The sequence below is a fragment of the Pangasianodon hypophthalmus genome, chromosome 8 (genome assembly GCF_027358585.1).
Source record: "Pangasianodon hypophthalmus isolate fPanHyp1 chromosome 8, fPanHyp1.pri, whole genome shotgun sequence".
Classification (NCBI taxonomy): domain Eukaryota; kingdom Metazoa; phylum Chordata; class Actinopteri; order Siluriformes; family Pangasiidae; genus Pangasianodon; species Pangasianodon hypophthalmus.
In genome coordinates, this window is record NC_069717.1 from 11,725,729 (window position 1) to 11,749,185 (window position 23,457).

Here is a 23,457-nt window from a genome sequence, read left to right on the forward strand (position 1 = left end):
CGGTGTGGAATGAGTTAAGTGTGTGTTGTTGGGAGTGGGAGTGTGAGGCAGGGAGACGTTCGAGGGATCCAGCACTGAACACCTGCCATGGCTTAGCAAACCCAAGAGGTTCGAGTAATCTCACACCAGTCATCTTTCTTCAGCACAGGGATCCAGCTCAGTTTTTTTGCTGTTTGTTGCATTGTAGCGTTCACGGTCTGAGAGATAAGAGAAAGTCTGCTTTATCTCCTCTCACAGGACAGCAGACGCAACACATCGATCTCTGAGAGCAAAGGACTGACATGAAAAGAAGCCAAAACCACTCAAGCGCTTGCAGATTGTTTGTTTTTTGAAGTATTGGGCGGATTATAGTGTCTTTTCTTTCCCCACACTGAGGAGAAAGCGCATCGAGACGGAGAGGAATGTGCTGATAAAATCTCACCTGCGCCACAAAAGTCAGCAGCTTCATCTCTCTTTCCTGACAGAAAGCTTTCCTGGACACCACGAATACACAATGTGAGTAAGATTGCATTTCCTTTCTTTATTTTGGGCTTGCAAGACTTTTCAGTCTGTTGGAAAAATGTTCTCACTTCAGTTTCGTCATTAGTGTAGAGCAGGAGTGTGAGAGTCAGGACCTGGAGAGACACAGCACCACAGAAATGTTTCCACTCTTCTCACACACACTGACAGTCCCTGGGAATTAGCTGAGAAGTTCAATTAGGTGTGTTCAATCAAGAAACAAGCTCAACTTTACAGTCCTGGAGTATTTACAACCCTTTTTCTGTTTCTTTTCTGAGAAATTACTTCTTGTTGTTGTTCTTCTTCTTCTTTTTCTTCTTCTTCTTCTTGTCTCCGTAAAACATTGTAGAAGTCAGTATAATATTTTATTTGTATATTTTACATTTAAAGACATCGTTTTATTAAACAACAAAAATAACCCTCGTTCAGAGCCAAAATTTACGGTGCAAATGATCCCAGTTCTTAAACCCCCAAGGAACATAAAGATGATTATCAGTTGATTCTCAGTTGAGTCTTAGAAATGATAAGTTACAGCAATTTTTTGTCTTTCTGTGAAACTCCGTTCATATTAAGACTGCGCACATACAGTAACACCCCCTTTTTAATGATTGAGTCCCAGGTTTAGGTTGGAAAAAGTTTTGGAATAAATGTATGAATGTAGAGCAGGATGTAATGGACATCATAGATTTCAGCTTTTAGTATTCATAATTCATACGCTGTCCATTCCAGTAGAGTGCTATCATCTATAATGGATGCGTACATGAAAATATAACAGTCCGTCCCTGCCAATTCGCACTTAACTGTTGAAGCAGCAAATGGGCCACTTAACAAGTTTTTAACTTCAGACTGGTCTGGTTGCATATTACATGGCGTTAGTACACACAGAGGGGTTTGTTACCATCAAACCAATCAATTTTTATACTGTAATGTGTGTGTGTGTGTGTGTGTAGGTGTTTTGTACGTGCAAACATGTGTATATGTTCCTTGGCGGGGACAGTGGGTGCATCTTAGAGATCTGTGATACGCAATGTGAAGAAATAAATCCAGCAAAATGTGTGATTATACAAAGTTTGAGTAAAGTTCTATCTGTACGCGTTGACGTGATTATGTGTTATGTGGCACACACTTTGGTAGAGAATTCATTTTATTGAACCAAGAGAACAAGTTGCAATTTTATTTTGTACAAAAATAATGTTGTGTGCTAATCTTTCATATAGTAAACAATATATTTTTCATAAACAGGCCAACATGCATACAGTACTTAATATACGTACAGATTTGTTCAATAATGAGGACTAAACAAGCAAAACGAGCAACGCAGCTTTGCTAGGTGTGATGTCTGGCACTCACGTAATTAAAAGATGTTCTTGTAATGTCCTGAAAAATTGCTTTTCAATTCCCGCAGGGTGGGAAGTCTTTTTATAGAAAACCTGCACTCAATACTCAATTTTATCAAGCGACAGTTTGGTCTAAACTTTCTCAGAGAGAGAGAGAGAGAGAGAGAGAGAGAGAGAGAGAGAGAGAGAAATCTTGGCTAATTACATGGGGATTGAGATTTTCTGCTCAGCACCTCAGTGGAAACATGACCCATGCTGACCTTATTTTCCCAGCCTGAGGCTAGAGTTTCTATAGGCATATATCAGTGAGTTTACACCTGCATGTGTGTGTGTGTGTGTGTGTGTGTGAGTGTGTATGATTTTTATATCTTGGTGGGGACCAAATGTCTTTTTACTGAAATGTCTTTTTTTCTAATGTTCTAACAAGGATATTAAGACAAATGTGTGTGTGTGTGTGTGTGTGTGTGTGTGCACATGTGTTTATACGCTCTTGCAGTTGAATAGCTGAGCTGTCATGTATGTGTGTTTTGAACCTGTGTATGTGTGTCTGCCACACCTTCCCACAGAAGCAGTGCCAGAGTCAACATGTGAAAACACCTGAGCGCATGACCTGTGCTGACAAACATCTAGTGAGAAGAAGCCAGATCTGATCAAGCAGACTGGGTCTGATCTTCAGCCAGTGGAGCACTCAAGAAAAGAGAAAAGGTGAGGTGAGAAGATGAAAAAGGCAAATAACGAGCCATGAGACAGAAATAGGCAGCGAGAAAGGCCTGTTGCAATCCTAACCCCCTCAGAGAATGAGTCATTGACCTGAAACACTGTTCGATTTTTTTTTTCCAGTGTAATTTCCCACCAGACTTCAATCTTCGTGCACTTATGAACTTGTTTGCAGCTTGTTTCGAGCCCTCCCCTGGCATTCCTAACCTGCTGTGATTTCAATCTCTCCTGCAGTACTGGCATATCCATCTCTAAGGATGGTGCAGAGAGATTATTATCAGATCAGTGCCTCATGCTTTCAATCCTCTTTCTCTCTTAATTCCTCTGCTCTTTCACACCATTACTCATTCACATGTCCCCTCTTTCTTCACCCAGCTCTCTTTCCCTCTATCCTGCGGTTGGGGCATGTAGTGCATTCCGAGACAAGCCTCTAGATGCGCTGAGTGTGAACTCGAGGCTGGTGCATTGAATGATTTACAAGCAGCAGGTCAACTTTGCAAAGAGAACTCCAAACTTTATTTATTAGTTGGAGATTGTGTGGCAATTCATGTATTGTGACAGGCATATATACTGTCAGCTTTAGAATTATTGGCACCCTTCAAGAGAATGGGCACAGTAATAAGCAAGCATAAACATTTCACACGATTATTCTAATTTTCCACTTGCAGTCAATTACTACTTTTCTTAAATAATAATATTTTCTTTAAAAAAGGGCAAGAGCAAGATTATTAAGACTATTTAAAATTAAATGTAAACAAAATATTGCCCTTTGTCATCACAGTGGTTGTTGAAAAAGTGGGGTAATAGATATAAAAATATCTAACCAGTTAAAAATACTATTAATAGAAAAGTTAATACAGCACTGTCCTTCCTGAGAGCAACCTACAAAATGCAGTGCCTTAACTTTGTTAGTTACAGTTGGAATCGTTTGTTGTGTTCAGATATAGTAAGAGCAGAATCGAAGAGGACTGATTACCAGGAAAGTCCCCATACCTACTGCAAAATATGATGATAGACGACTGATGCTTTGTGCTGTTTTGCATCTAGAGATCCAGGATATTCTAAAAGTACCAGGATATTCAAATCCAAAACCTGGTTGCATCTGTCAGGGGGTTAAGAAGTCATGAATGTTTTAACATGGCAATGACCCCAAACATGCGTCCAAATTAACACTGAAATGGAATACAAAATTAATATTTTGCAATGATCCTCTATTGTGTGCCAATCATTTTGAACATTTTCTTAAATTATGTTGCTTAAAAACCTTTATATTTGAAAAAATACTACTATAAAACTTTTTAATACTCTATGTTTTACCTTAAAATACTACATTACATATTATTCACTTGAAATAGATTGAGTGCTGAATCAGTTTCTGTGATGGGTAACATAAATGTGAGCAGAAAGGAGTGACAGAGAAGTGCAGAGAAAAACATGGTCAAATTTCTCTAAGAAGAGTTTTATCAGCGCACTATGAAACAGCTACTACATCATAAGTCTAATTGACTTTTAATCACAAGCCAGTGGTGTATGCTGCATGAGTCGTTACACATCAGGCTGTTCCTCTCAATAAAATCGCACTTGTGTTTCAAAACTTCAGACACAAGTAATGGGACTACAAAAAATAGTTAAATGTTACATTATTTATGACAGTAAAATATACATGGAGTGATTTTACTTTGGAGTGCTTGTGATGGGACTGAATCACAAGGATTTTAGACGCATGGTGGTAAAGAATGGGCAAGAGCACAGGGAAGAACTACCTAATGATGTATAAAAAACAATTACTGTATTAGCTTTATAGTTTCTCTATAGTTCCTAATACTCAAGGGATTTAGTCAAAATGCCTACAACACTACATTACAGTAAAGGTTTAACTCAACATGAGCTATATATGATTCATTAATTCTGCATGGGTTACATAAGAGTAACAGATCGCTCACAGATGTGAGTTGAGGTCAGAGTTTGGAGGCGGTTTGGGTGGCAAAGCTAATTTTATACCACTCATGTATCCCCCTTTTGTGAACTGAGGTGTTGCATAGACCATGCATACATTTACCTGGTGTAGCCTTTCTAGAATAAGTGTATTATGGCAGCTGCCAAAAGTCAAAAGTCCTCTCGATTTCGTTAACTTAACTGTGTTTGTGTCAGTGCATCAAAATGCATACACACTTCTCCTACCTGAAATGTACTGCCTGTGCATGTAAGGGAGATTTTATTAATAGAAGCATAGATTTTTGTTCAAAAACTAAAATGAAGGCAGTAAAAACAGAGGACATCTTTTAAATGAAATATAATAACAATTTATACCATAGTTTAGGACATGTTTTATAATGTTCACATTTTATAATGTAATGTAATGGTTGTGGTTATTACCTAAACACAGTTCCAAAGGTGTACCAGTTTTCAAATATTTTTAGGGGCTTTTTTAGTTTCTGTTAAATTGTTTGCTACTATATAGTAAGCATGCATTTATTTTAGTGTTTTATTTTTTTATAAATAAATGGTGATATGTGTTATGTTTGCATAATGGACATATAAGGTGTATAGAAGAGCTAGTTCAGAAACAATCTAAAACTGCCATTTTTGCTCAGTTTAATGCAGGGATGCCAATATTTCTGAAACTAACTCTCTATGTGCATGTATTTTTAATCAATTTATTTTATATAGCACTGTTCCAAAGATTATCTATTCACACATGCATAAAAGTTAAATTGACCTGTAGCACTGTGACACTAGCACAGAGTGAAGGGATGGGTTCACATTTGTTATGGAAGCAAGGGACAACATCCAGAGCACTTGTGTTTGTTCTGAGAATGTAACATGAGTTTAAACATGCTTCCAAGTCAGCTGCCACTCACTGCTGCCACTTAGAATAATCCGTCATTTGTTTCATAAGCTGCGAAAGAGGGGCAAAAATGCAAACCCTGCACGGCTGCCCCTGTCACATCACCTCTGTGCCCAAATCCCATGATGTCATACGCCAGTGGCTTGGATCAGGAGCTAGTGGAAACAGAGCTAAACTGGGCCTGGAGGGATCTCCTGCTAGAGGTTATAACGTGGCGCAATGTGACAGGGTTTTACAGCAGCTTAACACACTTTGGCAGTGCTGGTGTTACGGAAGCACGTGCTGCTTAAAGCTCTGTTTCACAGGTGTGTGGTATTTGACGTGCCACTATTACATACTGATCCCTTTTTTCACCTGCAGGCAGAACACAGTGCTACACTGCTAGTGCGTCAATCTGCTAATAAGAACTCAAATCCGAATGGGAATCAGATGATGCTTTGAGTTTGCAAGACGCTTGTGACAAACTTGCATCACTGTTACAGCAGTTACACGATAAAGGCAAAATAGTGATATGATAGCGATATGTAAAATGTTCAGTGTTGTTCCTTTCTTTGAGCTTCATTTTTTTCTTTTTTTGCAGTAATTTTTGACTCCTCATATCCTTTGTATGTCCTCTCTGTGTCATGCAGTGTGTTCCTTTCTGTGCCCTAATGATATATTTAGCCCGTCTTTTTTGTCTATATCTCTATAGGACTTCTGAGTCACATGGGCATTATGGGAACCAGAGTCATCCTGTTGCTGCTGGTACTGTGTGTTTGTGGTGTATCCTGCATCCTGCGTTCGACTCCCAGAGTGGCTTTATCTTTTAAAGGTAGGCACATACACATATATAAACCTTTAATAAACAGACACACACCTGTACTATTGTAAAACAACTACTGTTCTCTGGCTCTGTCTCTTTCATTCAGAGTCATTCATTCATCTGTCTGCAGGCATGCACGCACACATACAGACACACACACACACACACGCACACACAAACACATGTACATGCTGTAATATAACGTAGTTCCTGTAATTTGCTCAACTGTTGCTAGAAGAGAACAAAAGGTGGATGTTGTCACCAAGACTTGCGACGGATACTCACTGCGTAACACACTCCGTCTGTGTTCATTGTTAAAATTCCCAGGGAATTATAATAATAGCAATCTGCAATATGAGATGAGATATGAAATGTGGAAACAGTGACTTTACTGTTTATTTGTGTTTCCTTAACTACTATTTTTTTCGCCCAGTATCCTGCAGAATGTGTAGCAGAATATATTTTTTTCTTTGCGTCACTATATCGTGGAAGTCCTTGCATGATTTCATTATTATTATTTATTTCCTGCATCCTAATGTTTCCAGGAATGTGTTCATTTGTTTAAATTTTAATGTATGAGAAGGAACTGCTATAGTTCTAATTTTCTGTTGAAGAATTTCAGGGTTTTTCAAAACAAATTCACAGAAAATAGGCTTGCACAGTTGCAGTGCGAATGAGGCTTTGATCCCAAACAATTACAGTTATTATAGCACATTAACCTGTCAGCATGGACAATCACACACACACACACACACACACACACATAATGCACAAAGACTTCTGACTAGCACAATATAAAAAGACAGACAGATGAGTACTTTTAAATGTACACTACTGTGTAAATAAGAATTATGTGAGTGAATCATAATCCTGTTCTGACATTTCAGACTGCCACAAATAACTGTGGGAAGGGAAACAAATATATTGCTACTGCATCAAAGCTTCATAATTATATCAGAGATGTTAAAACAGCTCTGCCCACTTTGTATGATTAAAGAGTGCTATGTGTGAATAAGAAAGTAGGCCTACCCTGAAAACCAGTTTATCACTTATTTTAAACAAAATGTCATGCTTGTCAATTATCAGCTAATTCAGAGCCAATTATCATTTACATCAATTATATTACAAACTTTTTCCACTAAAACTCAAGATCAGCGTTGTGTGTGGTGGCCTGGGAAAACCCTTCACATGGTGAAATTTTGAGTTTGACATTTTCTACTATATATAGTTCTGAACACTACAGACTTTCCGCAAATATAACCTGTTTCCCTTTTGCTTGTATCTCAATCACACGCAAAGGTATAGCATTTTAAAATCTGGTTACCTCGAAAAAGTGAAAAGGGAGAGATATGCATTCTATTCATGGACATTTTGATTATGATTATCTTGATCAAAGCCTGACATTCACTATATGAGGAAATCACACTAAGGCAGAATGACTGTTTTTACCACTGTGTTTGTTTAATTGGCTCCTGACCCAGCATGATCATGATATCATGAAAGATACTGTATGATTTCTATGGTTTCTTAAATTGCTTACAGTGGTCTAGATAAACAGCTAACATGACTAAAGGGTGACAAATGTCACCTTTTTTAATGCTATAAATAAGGCAGTATAGTCGGGTTTTTTTCATAGTTTCACTTCATGTTAACACTTCTGACTAACACCACAGATACAACAAAGAAGACTTGCTTTGAATTTTGATGCAGGGAGATCCATTCTGTTTTGGTTGTCAACTTTTTTAAACAACCACTACAACCACTATCATCAGTTTACTAATCTGACATCTAGCCCTTTCACTAGTCTCTGGTCCAATGAACTGCCATTAGTTAAATACTTCACATAAATACATGAGATTGGATAAGCTACAACAAAGGAAGCTGCACTATGATATTTCTCTCATATGTTAATCAGTTCTGCTACAGTATTCAAGTACTTTTGATCTGCACATCCCCCAGCTCACGACTCATGTTATAGGCATAAAAACCCAATTTTGGCAAAAACCTGATTGTTTATCTTTTTTGGCTATTTGCCAGAATTTAGCCACAGTAACATCCAGCGGGTTTTCCCTGACCTACACACAAATACACTCAGTGGCCACTTACTGGCTGAAATCCATCTGCTGCTCTGCACAATGTGCCAGACCCACTGTACCCCATTTGTGAAAAGAGGCCATTATATGACCACATATTTGGCTGGTGGATCTTTTTCAGCACAGCAGTGACAATGACATGGTAGCATGTGGTGCTGGTACAAGAGGATCAGGCGTAGCAGTGTTGCTGGGGTTTTTAAAGCCCATGGACCCTTACTGGTCACTTTAATAGACACACATACCTTTGTAGTGCACTTTATATGTGTATCTTTTTGCCATGCAGAATATAGTACGTTAATTCTTCTAGCCCTCATCAGTGTCAGTTTCCGACCATTGTGGTAGAGGAGGGCTGGCAAATTGTGTATGGAAACAGATGAGCTACAATCAGTAATTGTGTACCAACAAGATGCACCTATACCTAAAAAATGGTCAAAGCTTGAGGTTACCAAGTATGAGTGTATGGCGTGTTGTGAAAATGCCAGGAACTTGTTATTTGTTGTGGGTAGCATTGCTGCGTCACAGCTCTAGGCTCCCTGGTTTGATCCTGGGCTCGGGTTTCTGTCTGTACAGAGTTTTGCATGTTCCCCGTGTGGTTCTCTGGATTTCTTCCACCTCCAAAAACATGCCAATAGGTGGATTGATGACTGGACATTGACCCTATGTGTGAATGAGTGTGTGAATGTGTGTACATGGTGCCCTGTGATGGACTGCTATCCTATCCAGGGTGTATTTCCAGTGTTCCTGGGATAGACTCCGGATCCACCACATCCCTGACCAGGATCAATGAACCACTCTCCTTGGCTTATATGTAATAATTGCAATGTGTACTTTGTTAAAGTGGCCTGATCACTGTTCAGTTAGATTAATGTTGAAGTTTGCTAAGCCTCTGGATTTTGCCTGATCTGTGAAAAGATTTTCTGCACACATTTTCTGCTCACACATGCCTCATGCTGTCGTACTTTCCAGTAACTGTTTAGACAATAAACCACTGCTGTGTGGCTCACATAAACCATATTCCCTGTCCACTCACTAGTGAACTTATTTTCAGTGTCATTGTGCCTCTTAGGTTATAGAATAATGTTGGTACTTGATATGTTGCTATTGGAGAAGAGTTTTGTGGGGAATGTTTTATATTGCTGATGTCAGGGATAAACTAAGTATTTTCATCTGGAGTTAAGTTAATGATGATCTCATTCTTGCCATATTCCCTGTTCTGACCAAAATAGTCAGTCAACACTAATGAATTGGTGAGACATATGAGAAAGATAAGTAAAGGATGAATCAGGTTGCCTCCTTCAAACTAAACTAACACTGCAGTTCAGTGAAGTGCTTTCAACAGCAAAAACTTGTTGGTAATTTCACTGAATTGTCAGGAACTGTGAGAAATAAGCTGCAACACAGCACGGAAGTATTAGTGCCTTTGACCCAATTCTCGTGTTTTGAGTTCTTGACAAACCACAATGCAGACCATGGGATTTACAGGAAACCGATGTGAACGTTTGCGCAGTTATTGAGAAAGATACGTGACATTTCTTCAAATCACATTGTTTGTGCATTTTGTACACCACACCTTCATGAAACTTGCATGAAAACTTGAGCTACTCGCACTCAGTGGAATTGGCTCAGTATTGACTGTTTGATTCCTCTATCCTTCATCATCAGTGCGTGTAATTCAGCTGAAACTCATCTGTGGCCTTTGGCTTTTTTCTCATCTCATCCACTCACACTATTCTTGCCCAGTCTGCTGTATTCCCCCTCCAAAAGAACAATCACTTTAGGATCGATTGCCCACACCTCCCCTCCTAACCTCCCCACCCTATGTACTCTCCTCCCCAGAGCAAGAACAGTGGGCCGGAAAAGACCAATTCTCTGCTTGGCTCTTGTGTGTTCTGTGTTCTCAGAGATGGATTGTTCATTGTTTGCCACAGGGATGACCTTTGTCTCAAAGGCGCCTGAAGAGGATGAGGCTGCTTGGAAAACTCAAGTGAATGCGCTCAGTGGAAGTCTATAATATACAGAGAGAGAAAATACCTAAACAAACTCAAATACAGGATGCTGCTTACAAGACATGGTTATATGATATATATAAATAAGTAGCATGTCAAATATACACCCTGGTTAAAAAAATAAGAGCCCCGAGTGACCCCAAGTAGAAACTCATTTACTCTTATTAAAAAACAAAAATGAAACTTCATTTTTGAAAGATCATTTATTTTTTTCATGGAAATCATAGCAAGACACTAGTGTTCCCACATGTGAATATAATAGAACTTTTAAACATTTTGGTTTATGCGATATTCTATGTTAATAGAACATTTATTTACCTATTGTCACGGGTTGGTTGGAGACAGTTGCAAGTGCAGATTATTTATTATGTGAAGCACAACCAAACAACTAAAACTGTGAAAACAAGAACCATAAACATGAACTGTGGATACAAGACAAAAACATACAGACTATAAGCGATACTGATAACAAACGACCACTACAACAATTACAACAGAAGCTTGACAGTGGGACACTGAAAAACTAGAACTTAACTAGTGGTACTAACAAGGTATAACGAGACTGGTCAGAGTGATTAGTGACATGTGGCATGCTGGGGCTGATGGGTAGTGTCGTTCAGTGCTACCATGACACCTAGTATAAATGAGATGTTTAGCTGCGCTGTTTGAAAGTGCTTGGGAAGGTGGGGCACTGTACATATCATGCCTAGTCCATACATAAATCACCTAGAAGCCAATATTTTGACAATGTGAAGATTTAAAATTAATACATAAATATATATATATCTATATCTATCTATATATCTATCTATCTATATATATATATAGATGGATATATAGAGTGCAAATCTTTGTCAGTTCTCAAAGCAGCTCAGGCTGTGGCGTGAGCATGTACAGCAGTAAGCAGTATCAGGGTGTGGGCAGTAAAATGAGCGCAAAGTAGTCACTAGCATGGAGCAGTAAAGTGAACGTGCAGAGAAACTGTCACATGAGAGCACTTCAGTTCTGCGAGCACTGAGTACTGAGAGGTGTATTTTCTGTCCCCTCACTCAGCAGAGTCTATACTTTGCTCGTGAGTCAACCTAATTAAAGTAAAAGCGCCATGGCCCAAAGTTTAAAAAAGTATTTTTTTTTCCATTTTACCATTATATTAGTATTCTTTGTGTAAGCAAAAAAAAAAAAAAGGTAAATCAGAGTTTTAAAAAATGGCTTTAATCACTGTTGAAGTCCAGGTCAGCCATTTACTGTTTTATTTTCTTCATGGTTACTTGAATAATATGATTCTTTCACTTTCTTTTATGTGGAACTTGCAGACATGCTAATAACAAAAAATAGATTCACTTTGTTCTAAAGCCGTTACATTTTTCCCCCTCCTCTGTCTAACAAGTTTCGAGCAACAGCCCTGACAAGATCTGTTCCATCACTCTGGTCACCACTGTAGCTCTTTGTTTAGCATATCCATATAAGGTTGTGATTTTGTGCTGAACTCTGAGCAGTGTCCACTTTCAACTACTTGGGATTTGCCAGCATTCGTGTGTCCTGTGTTTCTGGTAAAGGAAGGAGAATGGAAGCAGATTGTTCAGGAGCCTCGTCTCTCTTACCCACCCTGTCCCAGAGATCCGGTCCTCTTATTCTGGTAGCGTGTCCATGTCATGCTGCAAAAAAAACCCCAATCTCTTTTTAGAGCATTTAGGGTGTCAAGTCATATACGCATTTCCTGACATCTCTGTAAAGCAAACATCCTTATTGATCCTTTAGTGATGACCTGCAAAGGAAGGGGAAGCTATCAAAACATGGAGTCAGAGAAGCCTTGTCTATTTTAGGCAGCTGCATTTATACACAAGTAAGCATTTAAATAACGGAACTGAGTGACATGGATATATGTAACATATAAACAAATATATGGTACATATGTGCCAGAAAGCTTTACAATATCTTAGTTTAAATGCAGTTTTTTTTAATGTTGGGGTTCCGTGTGTTAATATAATAAATAATTTCAATAACTGCTCATCAGTAGTTCATCTGTAGCATCTATGGTGAGGCGTACCAGAATGCACCTTTTTATTTACAGCAACTCTTCACAGTGAGTCAGCACTTAAAATATTACTCTTTCAACTGATAACAGCTAATCAGGTCCAATGAAACAACTAAACATCAACTTTAACCCACTTTTACATTCATTTCTGTTACACAATGAACACTGTGTTCAGGAAAAGACGGCAAGGAACATTGATGTCAGGTTCTGCGCAGTGTTTCTGGTTCGTGTATATGGGGTGTGACTGAAGCTCTTAAGCATATAAACACATGTAAGATGAGAACAGTACTTATCTGAGTCATAGGAAGGCTATACTTAGCCAGATATATGCTTATGTAAATCTCGTAATTCAAAATACTGTGATGGGAATATGAGCATTTTGAGATTATTTCATCATTTCAGTATTACAGGATGAGTTTTCTGTGAGGAACAAATGTAACAGGAAGTAATGAATTTTTAATCATTTCATGACAAATGTGTATTGAGTTGATTTTAGCCAAAGTGTTGACAGTTATCTGAAAGTGTTAACACACACTGAACTATTGGCATTTTGTTGTTTAGACCTTTTGATAACCTTAATGATTATATTGTGTTTCTGAATGTCAAGAATAATGAAGAATGACTTCTCTGAAACGGGTATCCAATGTATTTTTAAAGTGTTTTTTTTATCCCTGACTGAGATTGCAGCCGGGCAGACTATTACTGAGTTAAGTGAACCTTGCTCCCTAGAATTTCTGCTTCATGCTCTCAAAAATTGATTTGCCTCCCTGCGAGGAGAGTTCCCAGAGGTAGCGGCTTAGGAATAACAAGTTTCTTGCTTATGCTTTGAGATCCCAAGGACAAGAAGCTCACAAACCTGTATTTACCACACAATACTCTAACGCACAGTGGATATAAAGCCTGCCAAGAGAACATGGAACACAAACTGAGACATGACCTCCCGCTGGAGGTTGAAATATGAAGCGATAATCTATTTCAATAATTTAATTTAGAAATGTACATGTTATTAGATTCAATTTGTTAATTTGCCTGCGTTCTCAGTTTTTAGATGACAAATTGCTTGAACCAACAAACTGTAATCACTGTTTTACTCATGTTTTATTCGGAAAGCCAAATTAACTCATAATGCAGTCATCATAAATGAAATTTCTCGTGTTTTGTCTCTCTATTCCTTGCCAGAGCTAATGGACACTCGGACAGCAAGACCATTCAGCTTATCGTTCGACACCAGTGATTACCGGATCCTCCACGTGGACCAAGATCAGGGCCGTCTTTACCTGGGCAGCCGCGAGTACCTCGTCTCCCTGGACATGCAGAACGTCAACAAGGAGCCTCTCATTGTAAGGAGAGCTGGTGCATGTACTCATGCACATTTTCACTATCTGTGATTAGATTAAAGAGATGGCTTACCTATTATATTCATCTCATTCATGCTACATGGTTGTCAAGAGTTCCAATCTTGCTAATCTAGAATCATCTTTATGAATAAGGAAGAAAAACAAATCCTACGTCAGTCGTGTGTATTCAAGGATAAAGTTTTCCCTATTCTTCTCTTACAGATCCACTGGCCTGCTCCGACACAGAGAAAGGGAGAGTGTCAGATGACAGGGAAAGGAAAGCATGTGAGTCTGCCTCTTTTAATGTCTACACCTTGTACACTATCTAGTACACTACATAGTACACTATTTTATTCATGGTTTCTCATAAATAAAAGATAGTATGCACGAAAAAAGAATTCCAAAATGATAGAAATGGCATTTTGGTGTATATTGCAACAAAACACACGATAAAACGATACGATAAAAAAATCTTTGCTAACTTCTGAATGGGTATTTTAGTTTTTCCATAGTCAAAGCTCAAAGCTCTGAATGCAATGGGCCAGATGTCATAACCTGTTTGTGCCTGTTTTTATGCATAATTAGTCAAGTCAAGTCAGGTCAAGTCAAGTGGAGTTTGTCATTTCAGCCATATACAAGTACATAGTGAAACGAAACAATGTTTCTCCAGGACCAAGGTGCTACATAAGAAACACAGAACAACACAGAACTACAAGGGACTACATAAATTCTACAATAAAGTGCACAAGTGCAAACATGTGGAGACAGCACAAAACAGTACAAAACAGTACAAGACAGTACAATGACTACTGGGACCGACAATGAGCATAGTAAGTCCCAGTGCAGCGCCGACCAGTACACAGTTCTGTTTAATTAGGTTGCACTGTGGAACAAATACCTTGTGTGTTATGTAGAAAACTGACCTACAAGCCAAACTAAGCAACATGCATGCAGCAACACGCAATAAAGTGCTCTTCTCTTCCTCATACATATACATTTGAGGGAGGATCATGCAAAACACAGGAAGTCGGGACAAAAACAAAGTGTGAGGAAATGGATTACATATCCTGTTCGGTATACTAAACTTTGGAAAATTAATGGGGGCTGGTTTTACATTTGGTTTTGTCTGTCTCCGTTTTGTAAATTAGGACCATGTGTGTTGCTATGAACTTTATAGGCCATATTGCAAGGTGTGTGGTTTTCCTGCAGAACGGGGCTACTTTTGAATTTTTAGCACAGACCTTTTTATTCATTTTCATAGAAAATGTTAATTTATGATTAATTCTGTAACAGTACAAGACTATTTTAGGACCTTGTTGAAACATCCTTTATGTCTTGGTGAAACATCTTTTAATACTGCTTTTTAATTGAGCTGCTTTGTCACACAGATCTAACAACCCTGGTCATAGCACATACATCATGAACAAATATGTTTTCCTCAAATCTCACAAAGATATTCAGCATATAAAACATGACTTTTGTGACTTATACAAAAGTTATGGTCACAGTCGATCACAAAATTGAAGTGCAGTTTAATTGCACACTTATAGAAATGAGCTTATTCTGTACACAGCTGTCTTTTCATTAAAAACAATTGGTAATTAAATGACATATTAGCTGTATTAATGGCCTCCATGCCATTTACTTGTTCTGACACAAAAGCCTTTATTTAGTAAGAACTAGCTTGTTGACAGCTTGTTGGTTGACCATTTCCTCCTCGTCACAGCAGCTTTTAAAACACAAATTATGCAGTTTGCATTATGAGCTACAGTCTTAGTAAACTGAGCATTAATTTCAGATGTAAGGACAAGTTCAAGTTGTGATTTGCTCGGGACCTTCTGATTTACGTACATCTAGCCCACGATATTGTGTTCCTATAAATTAAATTAGTTCATTTTGTACTAAGGGCATGCAAACTTTTGCACTTTCTTGTAGAATATCCATATCAGTTAAAATCTATCCATATCAATATCCATATCAATAAATCTAATGTGAAGGCATGTATGACTGTATGTATTTGTGTCCCAGGGAGAGTGTGCCAACTTTGTGCGTATGATCGAGCCATGGAACAGGACTCATCTGTACACATGTGGCACTGGAGCTTACAAACCCATCTGTACCTTCATCAACAGAGGCTGGAGAGCGGAGGTACACACCTATACACACACTTGCGTACATATACACAGACAAGCACAGCCTATAGCTGAATTATTAAAACCTCTTCCAATCCTCCACCCCTCCATATGTGTAGGACTACCTCTTCAGGCTAGTCCCTGGATATGTGGATTCAGGAAAGGGTAAATGCTCCTACGATCCAAATCATGAAGATGTGACTGCTGTCATCAGTGAGTCTATTCCAGCAAAGTACAGCTACAGTTTGTCTTATGATACTCCGTACCATACATAAAGGACATGCTAATGTCCAATTTCCTCTTTCCCTTTCCCTGCTATCCTGCTCATTTCAGATGGCAGCCTGTATGCTGGTGTGCATGTGGACTTCATGGCCGCTGATCCAGCTATCTTTAGGACGATGGGGAGCAGGCCAGCTATTAGAACAGAGCAGTATGACTCCAGGTGGCTCAGTGGTAAGTGTTCGGTAAAGATAATTTACAAAAAAATAAATAAGGCTGTTGTGGGTATGGATTTGTGATGTGAACTGTTTATATCCACTTCAGTATAAATAGGCTATTTCACTCACCTGCTCACTAAATACAACTGACTAGGGCTGTAAGACAATGACACAGTCTGTATCTGTATCTGTTATAGTTCTGTTATATCTGTATAGTTCTCCAAATATCCATATCTGTATTTGGATTTAAACCCGAAGTGGGTGTAGAATAAACCCTACCACTAAGCCCCCAGAAAAACTGGGGGAAAAAAATTCATAGTAGAAATGCTAGCACTGTCAGCATGGTCTGTGAATTATGGCTCTGACAGTTCTTCAACCTCAGCTACATCACACGTGTCTTGAATGAATGAATAAAATTAAAAATGAAAATAAAAATGTGAATCTGAAAATGAAAAAAAAAATGTGAATGCTTTGTTATAAATGGAACATATATTTTTTTTTTTATTTATTTTTATGAAATACTTGTCTTTCTTTCCTTCTTTCTTTCTCACTTCCTCTCTGTCTCTACTTTAGAACCAGTGTTCATTCAAATAAAGCAGATTCCTGACAGCTCTGAGAAGAATGATGACAAGCTCTACTTTTTCTTCCGGGAGAAGAGTCTGGACTCTGGAGGGACGGCGAGCCCCAGCGTGTTGGCCAGAGTGGGACGAGTGTGTCTGGTGAGGACTTCAAAAAAACAAATGCCAGTGGTTAAGGACATAGTCCATGATCTTAATCATGGAGTATGTAATCATGGAGCACAGAAAATTAATGAATCTGACACATGAATTGTTATAAAGATAAAGGTTGTACATATATTGCCCACCTGAAATTTATGAACAACCTTTTAATTAATTTAAGAAATTGAAGAAATTATCTCTGGCTTGATGAAGCATCATTCACAACATTTAGCTTATGAACAGAATCTCATCCATAATCTAATCTCATCCATAAATTTACAAAAAAATTGACATTGCAGTTGACAAGCAAATAGGATGCTGCTGAGTTGCTGTATAAGCTGCCTGGAATTGATAGATCGTTAGTTAGGATGGAGTTAATTCTTCTCAAATATCAGCATTTTATTACAGCAGACTAAAACAAGTGTGAATGTATTTGTGTTACCAGAATGATGAGGGAGGCCAGAAGTCTCTAGTTAACAAGTGGACAACGTTTTTAAAAGCCAGGCTGGTGTGCTCTGTGAAGGGTGAGGATGGTGTGGAGACCTTCTTCGATGAGCTGAGTGAGTAAATTAAACACACTTGATAATTTAATGAGTAGGATATTCATGTGCTGAAAAAAACCAGCCTGGGCCAGTAAGATGGTTTTAACAGGTCACCAGTCTCAGCTGGGCAAGCTGGTCAGGTTTGTTGGTTTAGTGGAGCTCTGGAGGCTTGAAGGCTTGTTCAAACTGGTCAGGCTGGTTTTAACTGGTCTAACTTGATGGCTTTAGACGGTTTAAACACTTGCAGGCTGGTTCTATCTGGTCAGAGTGGTTCTAGCTGGTCAGGATTGATGGCTTTAGGCAGGTTCTATCTGGTAAGGTTTGAAAGTTTTAGAGGGGTTTTGAACACTTGTATGCTGGTTTCTATCTGGCCAGACTACTTCTTGCTGATCAAGCTGGTACTAGCTGCTCAGGTTTGATGGTTTTATGGAGAGGAACTAGCTGGTCAGGCTAGTTCTAATTTGGTTAGACTGGTTCTAGATGAAAGGTTTGATGGTTTTTAGAGGGGCCTTAGACACTTACAGGCTGGTTATCTGGCCAGGTTATTTCTTGCTGGTCAGGTTGGTTCTAGCAGCTTAGGTTTGATGGGTTTTATAGGGGTTTTGAACACTAGCAGGCTGATTCTAGCTGGGCTGGTTGGTACAAACTGATCAGGCTGATTCTAGCTGGTAAGGTTTGATGGTTTTAGAGATGTTTTAGACACTTATAGGTTGATTCTAACTGACCAGGCTGGTTCTAGCTGGCAAGGTTTGATGGTTCTAAAGGGTTTTAGACACTTACTGGCTGCAACTATAGGCTTTTAGTTGGTCAGTTTAATTTTAACTGGTTAGAGTATTACTTGCTGGACAGGCTGGTTCTAACAGATCAGAAGGCAAACCAGCCAACCAGCTAGACCAGCCTAACACTAGCCAGACCAGGCTGGGTGACCACTTAAATCTTATACTGATCTAAGCTGGATTTTTAAACAGTGGTCTCATTTTTGATGTTGACCTGCTAATTCGTTAAATGATGCTTCTCCCTTCCAGGAGACGTCTTTATTCTGTCCACCCAGGATGAGCGTAACCCTATGGTGTATGCCGTTTTCTCCACTGCAGGGTAAGGATAACTTAAATTTTTACTCTGCATGTCAAGATAAAATTGTCACATGTGCTCAGCTTATTTTCATATATTTGGCTCAGGTCTGTTTTTAAGGGATCAGCTGTGTGTGTGTACTCTATGGCTGACATACGTAATGTATTCAATGGGCCTTTTGCCCACAAACATGGGCACAACTACCAGTGGACAATGTACACAGGAAAGATCCCCTATCCTCGACCTGGAACTGTGAGTTGCACACATTTATGCATATGTAAAAAAAAAATCTTTATAATGTTTATTCTGTATGCATCTTCTGCATTTATCAGGAGGATTACTGTCTGCGTTGCCATTCGTCTAGTAACATAGCTCTGTGTTACCCTCTAGTGTCCTGGTGGTACGTTTACACCGAGTTTGCGCTCCACTAAGGAGTTCTCAGACGAGGCTGTGAACTTCATTCGTGCGCACCCACTCATGTATCACCCTGTGTATCCTATACACAAGCGCCCCCTGGTGGTGCGCTCAGGCGTAGACTACAGGTTCACCACCATTGCTGTGGACCAGGTGGATGCTGTGGATGGGAGATATGAGGTGTTTTTTCTAGGCACAGGCGAGTAATCTGGCTACAGTTCATTCATTCGTATATTCATTCATTTCTTTTTACATTTGCAGGTGTTTAATGTAACCAAACAACCAAGAAGGTGAAACAAACCTGTACATTTTTCCTGCCTTTACAGATCGTGGAACAGTACAAAAGATTATAGTTCTGCCCAAAGATCCAACCACAGTGGAAGAGCTGACATTAGAGGAAGTGGAAGTTTTCAGGGTAATGAAGTCAACGGCTATCCTGATGCTAAGAAAGATTATTACCAGAATATTAATCAGAATGTATAATTTGCATTGCCTTCTCCTTTTTCTACAGACACCAGTTCCTGTTAAAACAATGAGGATATCTGCTAAAAGGGTAAAACATTTTAAAATAGCCTTGTAGTAACATTTTAAACATTTTAAAGTGGAGTAAGTAAGCTACATGACTTGACATGTTGTTATAGGAAAATAATCAACGATAGGGTGGTGTGATGCTTCGTGTCGGGCCATTACTACCCCAAGGTTGATTATATTCCTATAACATTACATCGCAAAGTGTTTTATTCCTCTTAGACCACAGTAATTTGCCAATTTTTTTGATTAATTAAAGAATATGTTGTTCTTTTTATCCATGTGTAGTTATATTTAATGTCCACAAAAAAGTTAGTTCCTGTTATCACTTATGTAATAGCAGCTATAAAAAGTTGTTCTTTAACCAGCCTCTCTTTCATTCTCTCTCTTGAAGTTTATAATAAAAAAAAATGCAACTTATGTTACAGAGAAACCAGAAAGCACAAACTCCTCTGTCCTGAAGACTTTACTATGGCAGAAAACTTACTGACTGTTACAAAGTGCCGATACTCAAGACTGCTTCCATAAATGTCTTTTTTACAGAAGTGTTCACATTATTAATGAAGTTTTATATAATTATATTTATGAATAATAACAAGATCTATAATCTTGGCAAATCGCTGTGGTATAAGTGTAATAAAACAAGTTGGGACATGCTGTTACAGGAAAATAATCCACTTTGCTTCGGTCCACATCAAACCACCCCATCATGCATGATTTTCCTATAACAGGCCATCCAAAGTGTTATATTCTTTACTTAATCAAAACCTTCCAACCAGTCAGATCCAGGAATTCAACAGTGCTGTGTTAGAATGCTTTATAACATAGAATAAATTAAATATGCAGTATTTCTCTTCTCATCTCTACAGCAACAGCTGTACGTATCGTCAGACGCAGGTCTTACCCAGGTGTCATTGCATCGCTGTGGCGTGTATGGTAAGGCTTGCTCAGACTGCTGCCTGGCCCGTGACCCCTACTGTGCATGGGATGGAGAGAGCTGCACCCCCTTCACACAGGCTACTAAAAGGTTAGTTAAGGTCAATAGAAACTCTCCACTAAAGCTGTTTAATGAATAAGGCAAATTTGTTTCATTTGTAACCCTGGTTTGAATCTCAATTTGGACTTTCTGTTTTTTTTTAGGAGGAGCAGAAGGCAGGATGTAAAACATGGTGACCCTCTACGGCAGTGTAGAGGATTTAATGCTAAAGGTACAGCAAGCAGTGCTGAATTCTCTCTCAACTACTTTTTTAAAGGAAAATCCTTGACATATTAAGCCTGATCTTCTCTACATGGACTGTTATTACCAGGACTCAGCAAAAAAAATGGCATTCTGAATGTTACTGATATATGTATGTTATTGGTATGGTATATGTAAGCCATTAAACCATAGCACTATTTAATTTTTTTTGTGTTTTGATTGCCCTTAAGGTGTTGATTAACCTTCTATGACAGCAGCTCTGACAGTAGTGTAAGGCAAATCACAGATTTATATTAAAGTGATCATTCTAATATATTATCATGTCTATAGAAACAAATCACACAGGGACTTGTGTGGCTCCATATAAACAAATTATACCTGCATAATTGTTGATGTGGAAATGTTTATTTAGCATTTTTGGAATTCAGTGTCAGTGCTTTGTAACAGTCAGAGGTAAAGCTGTAACTTTAGGTTTTCCAACACAGGAGAGTCTTTAGAACGGAGGATGCTGTGGTTTCTCAAATAACATGTCAAACTGTATATTTTGTCTTATAAACTACAAGAGGGCGAAAATAGAGAGGCAGGTGGCTGGTTTATAGCTGTTATAAAAAAGCTGTAAGTGCCAGCAAGAACTAACTCGTCTCATGGACATTCCACAGCATTAAACGTAACTATAAATGGATAAAAAGTACAATGTGTCATTCTTAATAAAGGAAAAATTGTTAGCTTTGGGGTAGTAATGTACATCAGACTACCCCATCCTAGATTATTTTCCTACAAGAATGTTTCATACATTACATGTTTGGTCATCACTAAGCCTTATAATAAAGCATAGCTGTCATTCTAAAATGGATGTTATATGAAATTACTTTTGGTTTTCTGCCCTCACAGTGGAGAAGAGACTGAAGGAGACGGTGCAGTTTGGTGTGGAGGGAAGCAGCACGTTTTTGGAGTGTGTGCCACGATCGCCTCAGGCTACTGTCAAATGGCTCTACCAAAAAGACGGAAGAAGGAAAATGGTAAGATCTCGTACACTTCTTCATCATTTAAAACAGAAACTACAGGCCTGTTCCTGCTTATGTTTGAGTATAAGCTAGCGTGGTATGATATTTGAATGATATAGATTTGATTAGTAATTTTAGTATTATACATTCCTTTAGCATAGTGATTTATAGCTGATTTTAGTGTAGTGTGCAATGGCCGTGGGTTGTAATTTCCTTTCATAGTAATCTATTATGTAATCCTTACGTAGCTGAATAGAGATGGGGAAGTACTGAGCACACCTCAAGGTGTCCTGCTGAAATCACTCACCCACTCAGACGCTGGGCTGTACCACTGCCTGGCCACTGAGAATAACTTCAAACACACTCTAGCGCGTGTCTCCCTGCACATTCTGGACCGTGACATCGCAGTGGCCCTCAGTGTACCCGATGACGAGGATAAAGAAGAGGAAATGATGAGGGGGCATCACAAACCTGAAGCCCATCCCCCAGCTGGCAGTGTGCAACCCTTAGAGCCTGAGATGCGTGTGATCAACCAGTATTGCCAATCCTACTGGGAACAGCTCACTGACCGAGGGCAGCAGCAAAGCAAACGTCCAAACCGCAGACACACAGAGGGCCACGAGCCCAGTGGAGGCTGAGCCTGGCCTGCATACTTCCTCCATTCACCTATTGGTCCATTCTGTCTTTCTGTCTATGTACTTCGTTGAGAGTGAGGTGAAGGGACACAGGCGTAATCCTATTTCATCCTATTTCATAAGAGACTCGTCTACTCAACTCTCATTTTCATTTTTGTTGCGTTCGTCTTGTTATTGCGGTTTGCATACTTTCTTCTTTATTTATGTTCCATGATGAGTCATATGTCCTCAGCTGTCCTTAAGTCTTTTGGTGTTACATTGATTTTGGACCATATTTTGACCATTACAAATACTCTGACCATCATTGTGATATTTGTGTATTTTATGACCCAGCTGGTGTTGCTGATCCTCTCAATCTCCAGTTTTCCTGCATATTATATTTGACATTTCAAAAATTTGCTAGAAGTTTACCAGTGTAACTTAAGTTTAAGCACCTTAGAGTATGAATTAACTGCAGATCATGACTAGACAACACAATTTTCCTGTGTGTATGTGTAATCGTTCAGTCTGTGGGCCAGTGCAATTTCCCATTTGCTGCCTGGACACTGAAAGCATATGGTCCAGTGCAGATTACAGTAAATCAGTAGATAAAGCTATACACGTATCCTGATTATCCTTCCGGGTTGGGAAGTTGCACCATTTCTTTTTTTTTTTTTATCCAGGAACACTACAATGTCTTCATGGGTGTCACTGTAGCTGATTGATAATGTATATTTATTTTTAGGTTGTATATTTTTTGCCTTAGTAGAGAATTTATAAAGTATATATATATATATATATATATATAAATAAGGTGGAGGGCATTTTTGCATGACAGACAAGATACATAGTTATATTTATTTAAATGTAATTATAATAACAGTGTTTTTTGTACATAGGTTTCATCATTATATGATTGTGTATGTGACTAATGATCTGACCTTCAAAATTAGTAACACTGGATTTGTGGTAACTAAAACTGCACAAGATTTTATTAGTATTAAATAGATTAGTATCACATTGTGTTGTTTGAATGTTCTTTTATGTTTTTAGATATAAGGACATAAAGAAAATAAAAGAGCATTGCTGCTTACAGTGTTTGTGCTAGATTTATATTTCATTATC

General features: G+C 38.6%; 1 protein-coding gene across 2 annotated transcripts; it reads left to right on the forward strand.

The window, feature by feature from the left end:
- On the forward strand, positions 1 to 23,427 carry sema3ga (sema domain, immunoglobulin domain (Ig), short basic domain, secreted, (semaphorin) 3Ga). 2 transcript variants are annotated; one of them, XM_026916956.3, is made up of 19 exons: positions 1 to 495; positions 2,402 to 2,540; positions 6,092 to 6,211; positions 13,516 to 13,676; positions 13,896 to 13,958; positions 15,702 to 15,821; positions 15,925 to 16,018; positions 16,139 to 16,258; positions 16,816 to 16,961; positions 17,407 to 17,521; positions 18,529 to 18,598; positions 18,682 to 18,826; positions 18,965 to 19,187; positions 19,315 to 19,403; positions 19,500 to 19,541; positions 20,386 to 20,543; positions 20,657 to 20,724; positions 21,606 to 21,733; positions 21,967 to 23,427. In XM_026916956.3, the coding sequence occupies exons 3-19, from the start codon at positions 6,106 to 6,108 to the stop codon at positions 22,354 to 22,356; spliced, it is 2,238 nt and encodes a 745-aa protein (XP_026772757.3). In that variant the 5' UTR covers positions 1 to 495; positions 2,402 to 2,540; positions 6,092 to 6,105; the 3' UTR covers positions 22,357 to 23,427. The 2 variants fall into 2 exon arrangements, with proteins under 2 accessions (XP_026772757.3, XP_053092281.1); XM_053236306.1 differs by lacking the exons at positions 1 to 495; positions 2,402 to 2,540; positions 6,092 to 6,211 and adding an exon at positions 12,837 to 13,411.
- The last annotated feature ends 30 nt before the right edge of the window (positions 23,428 to 23,457 follow it).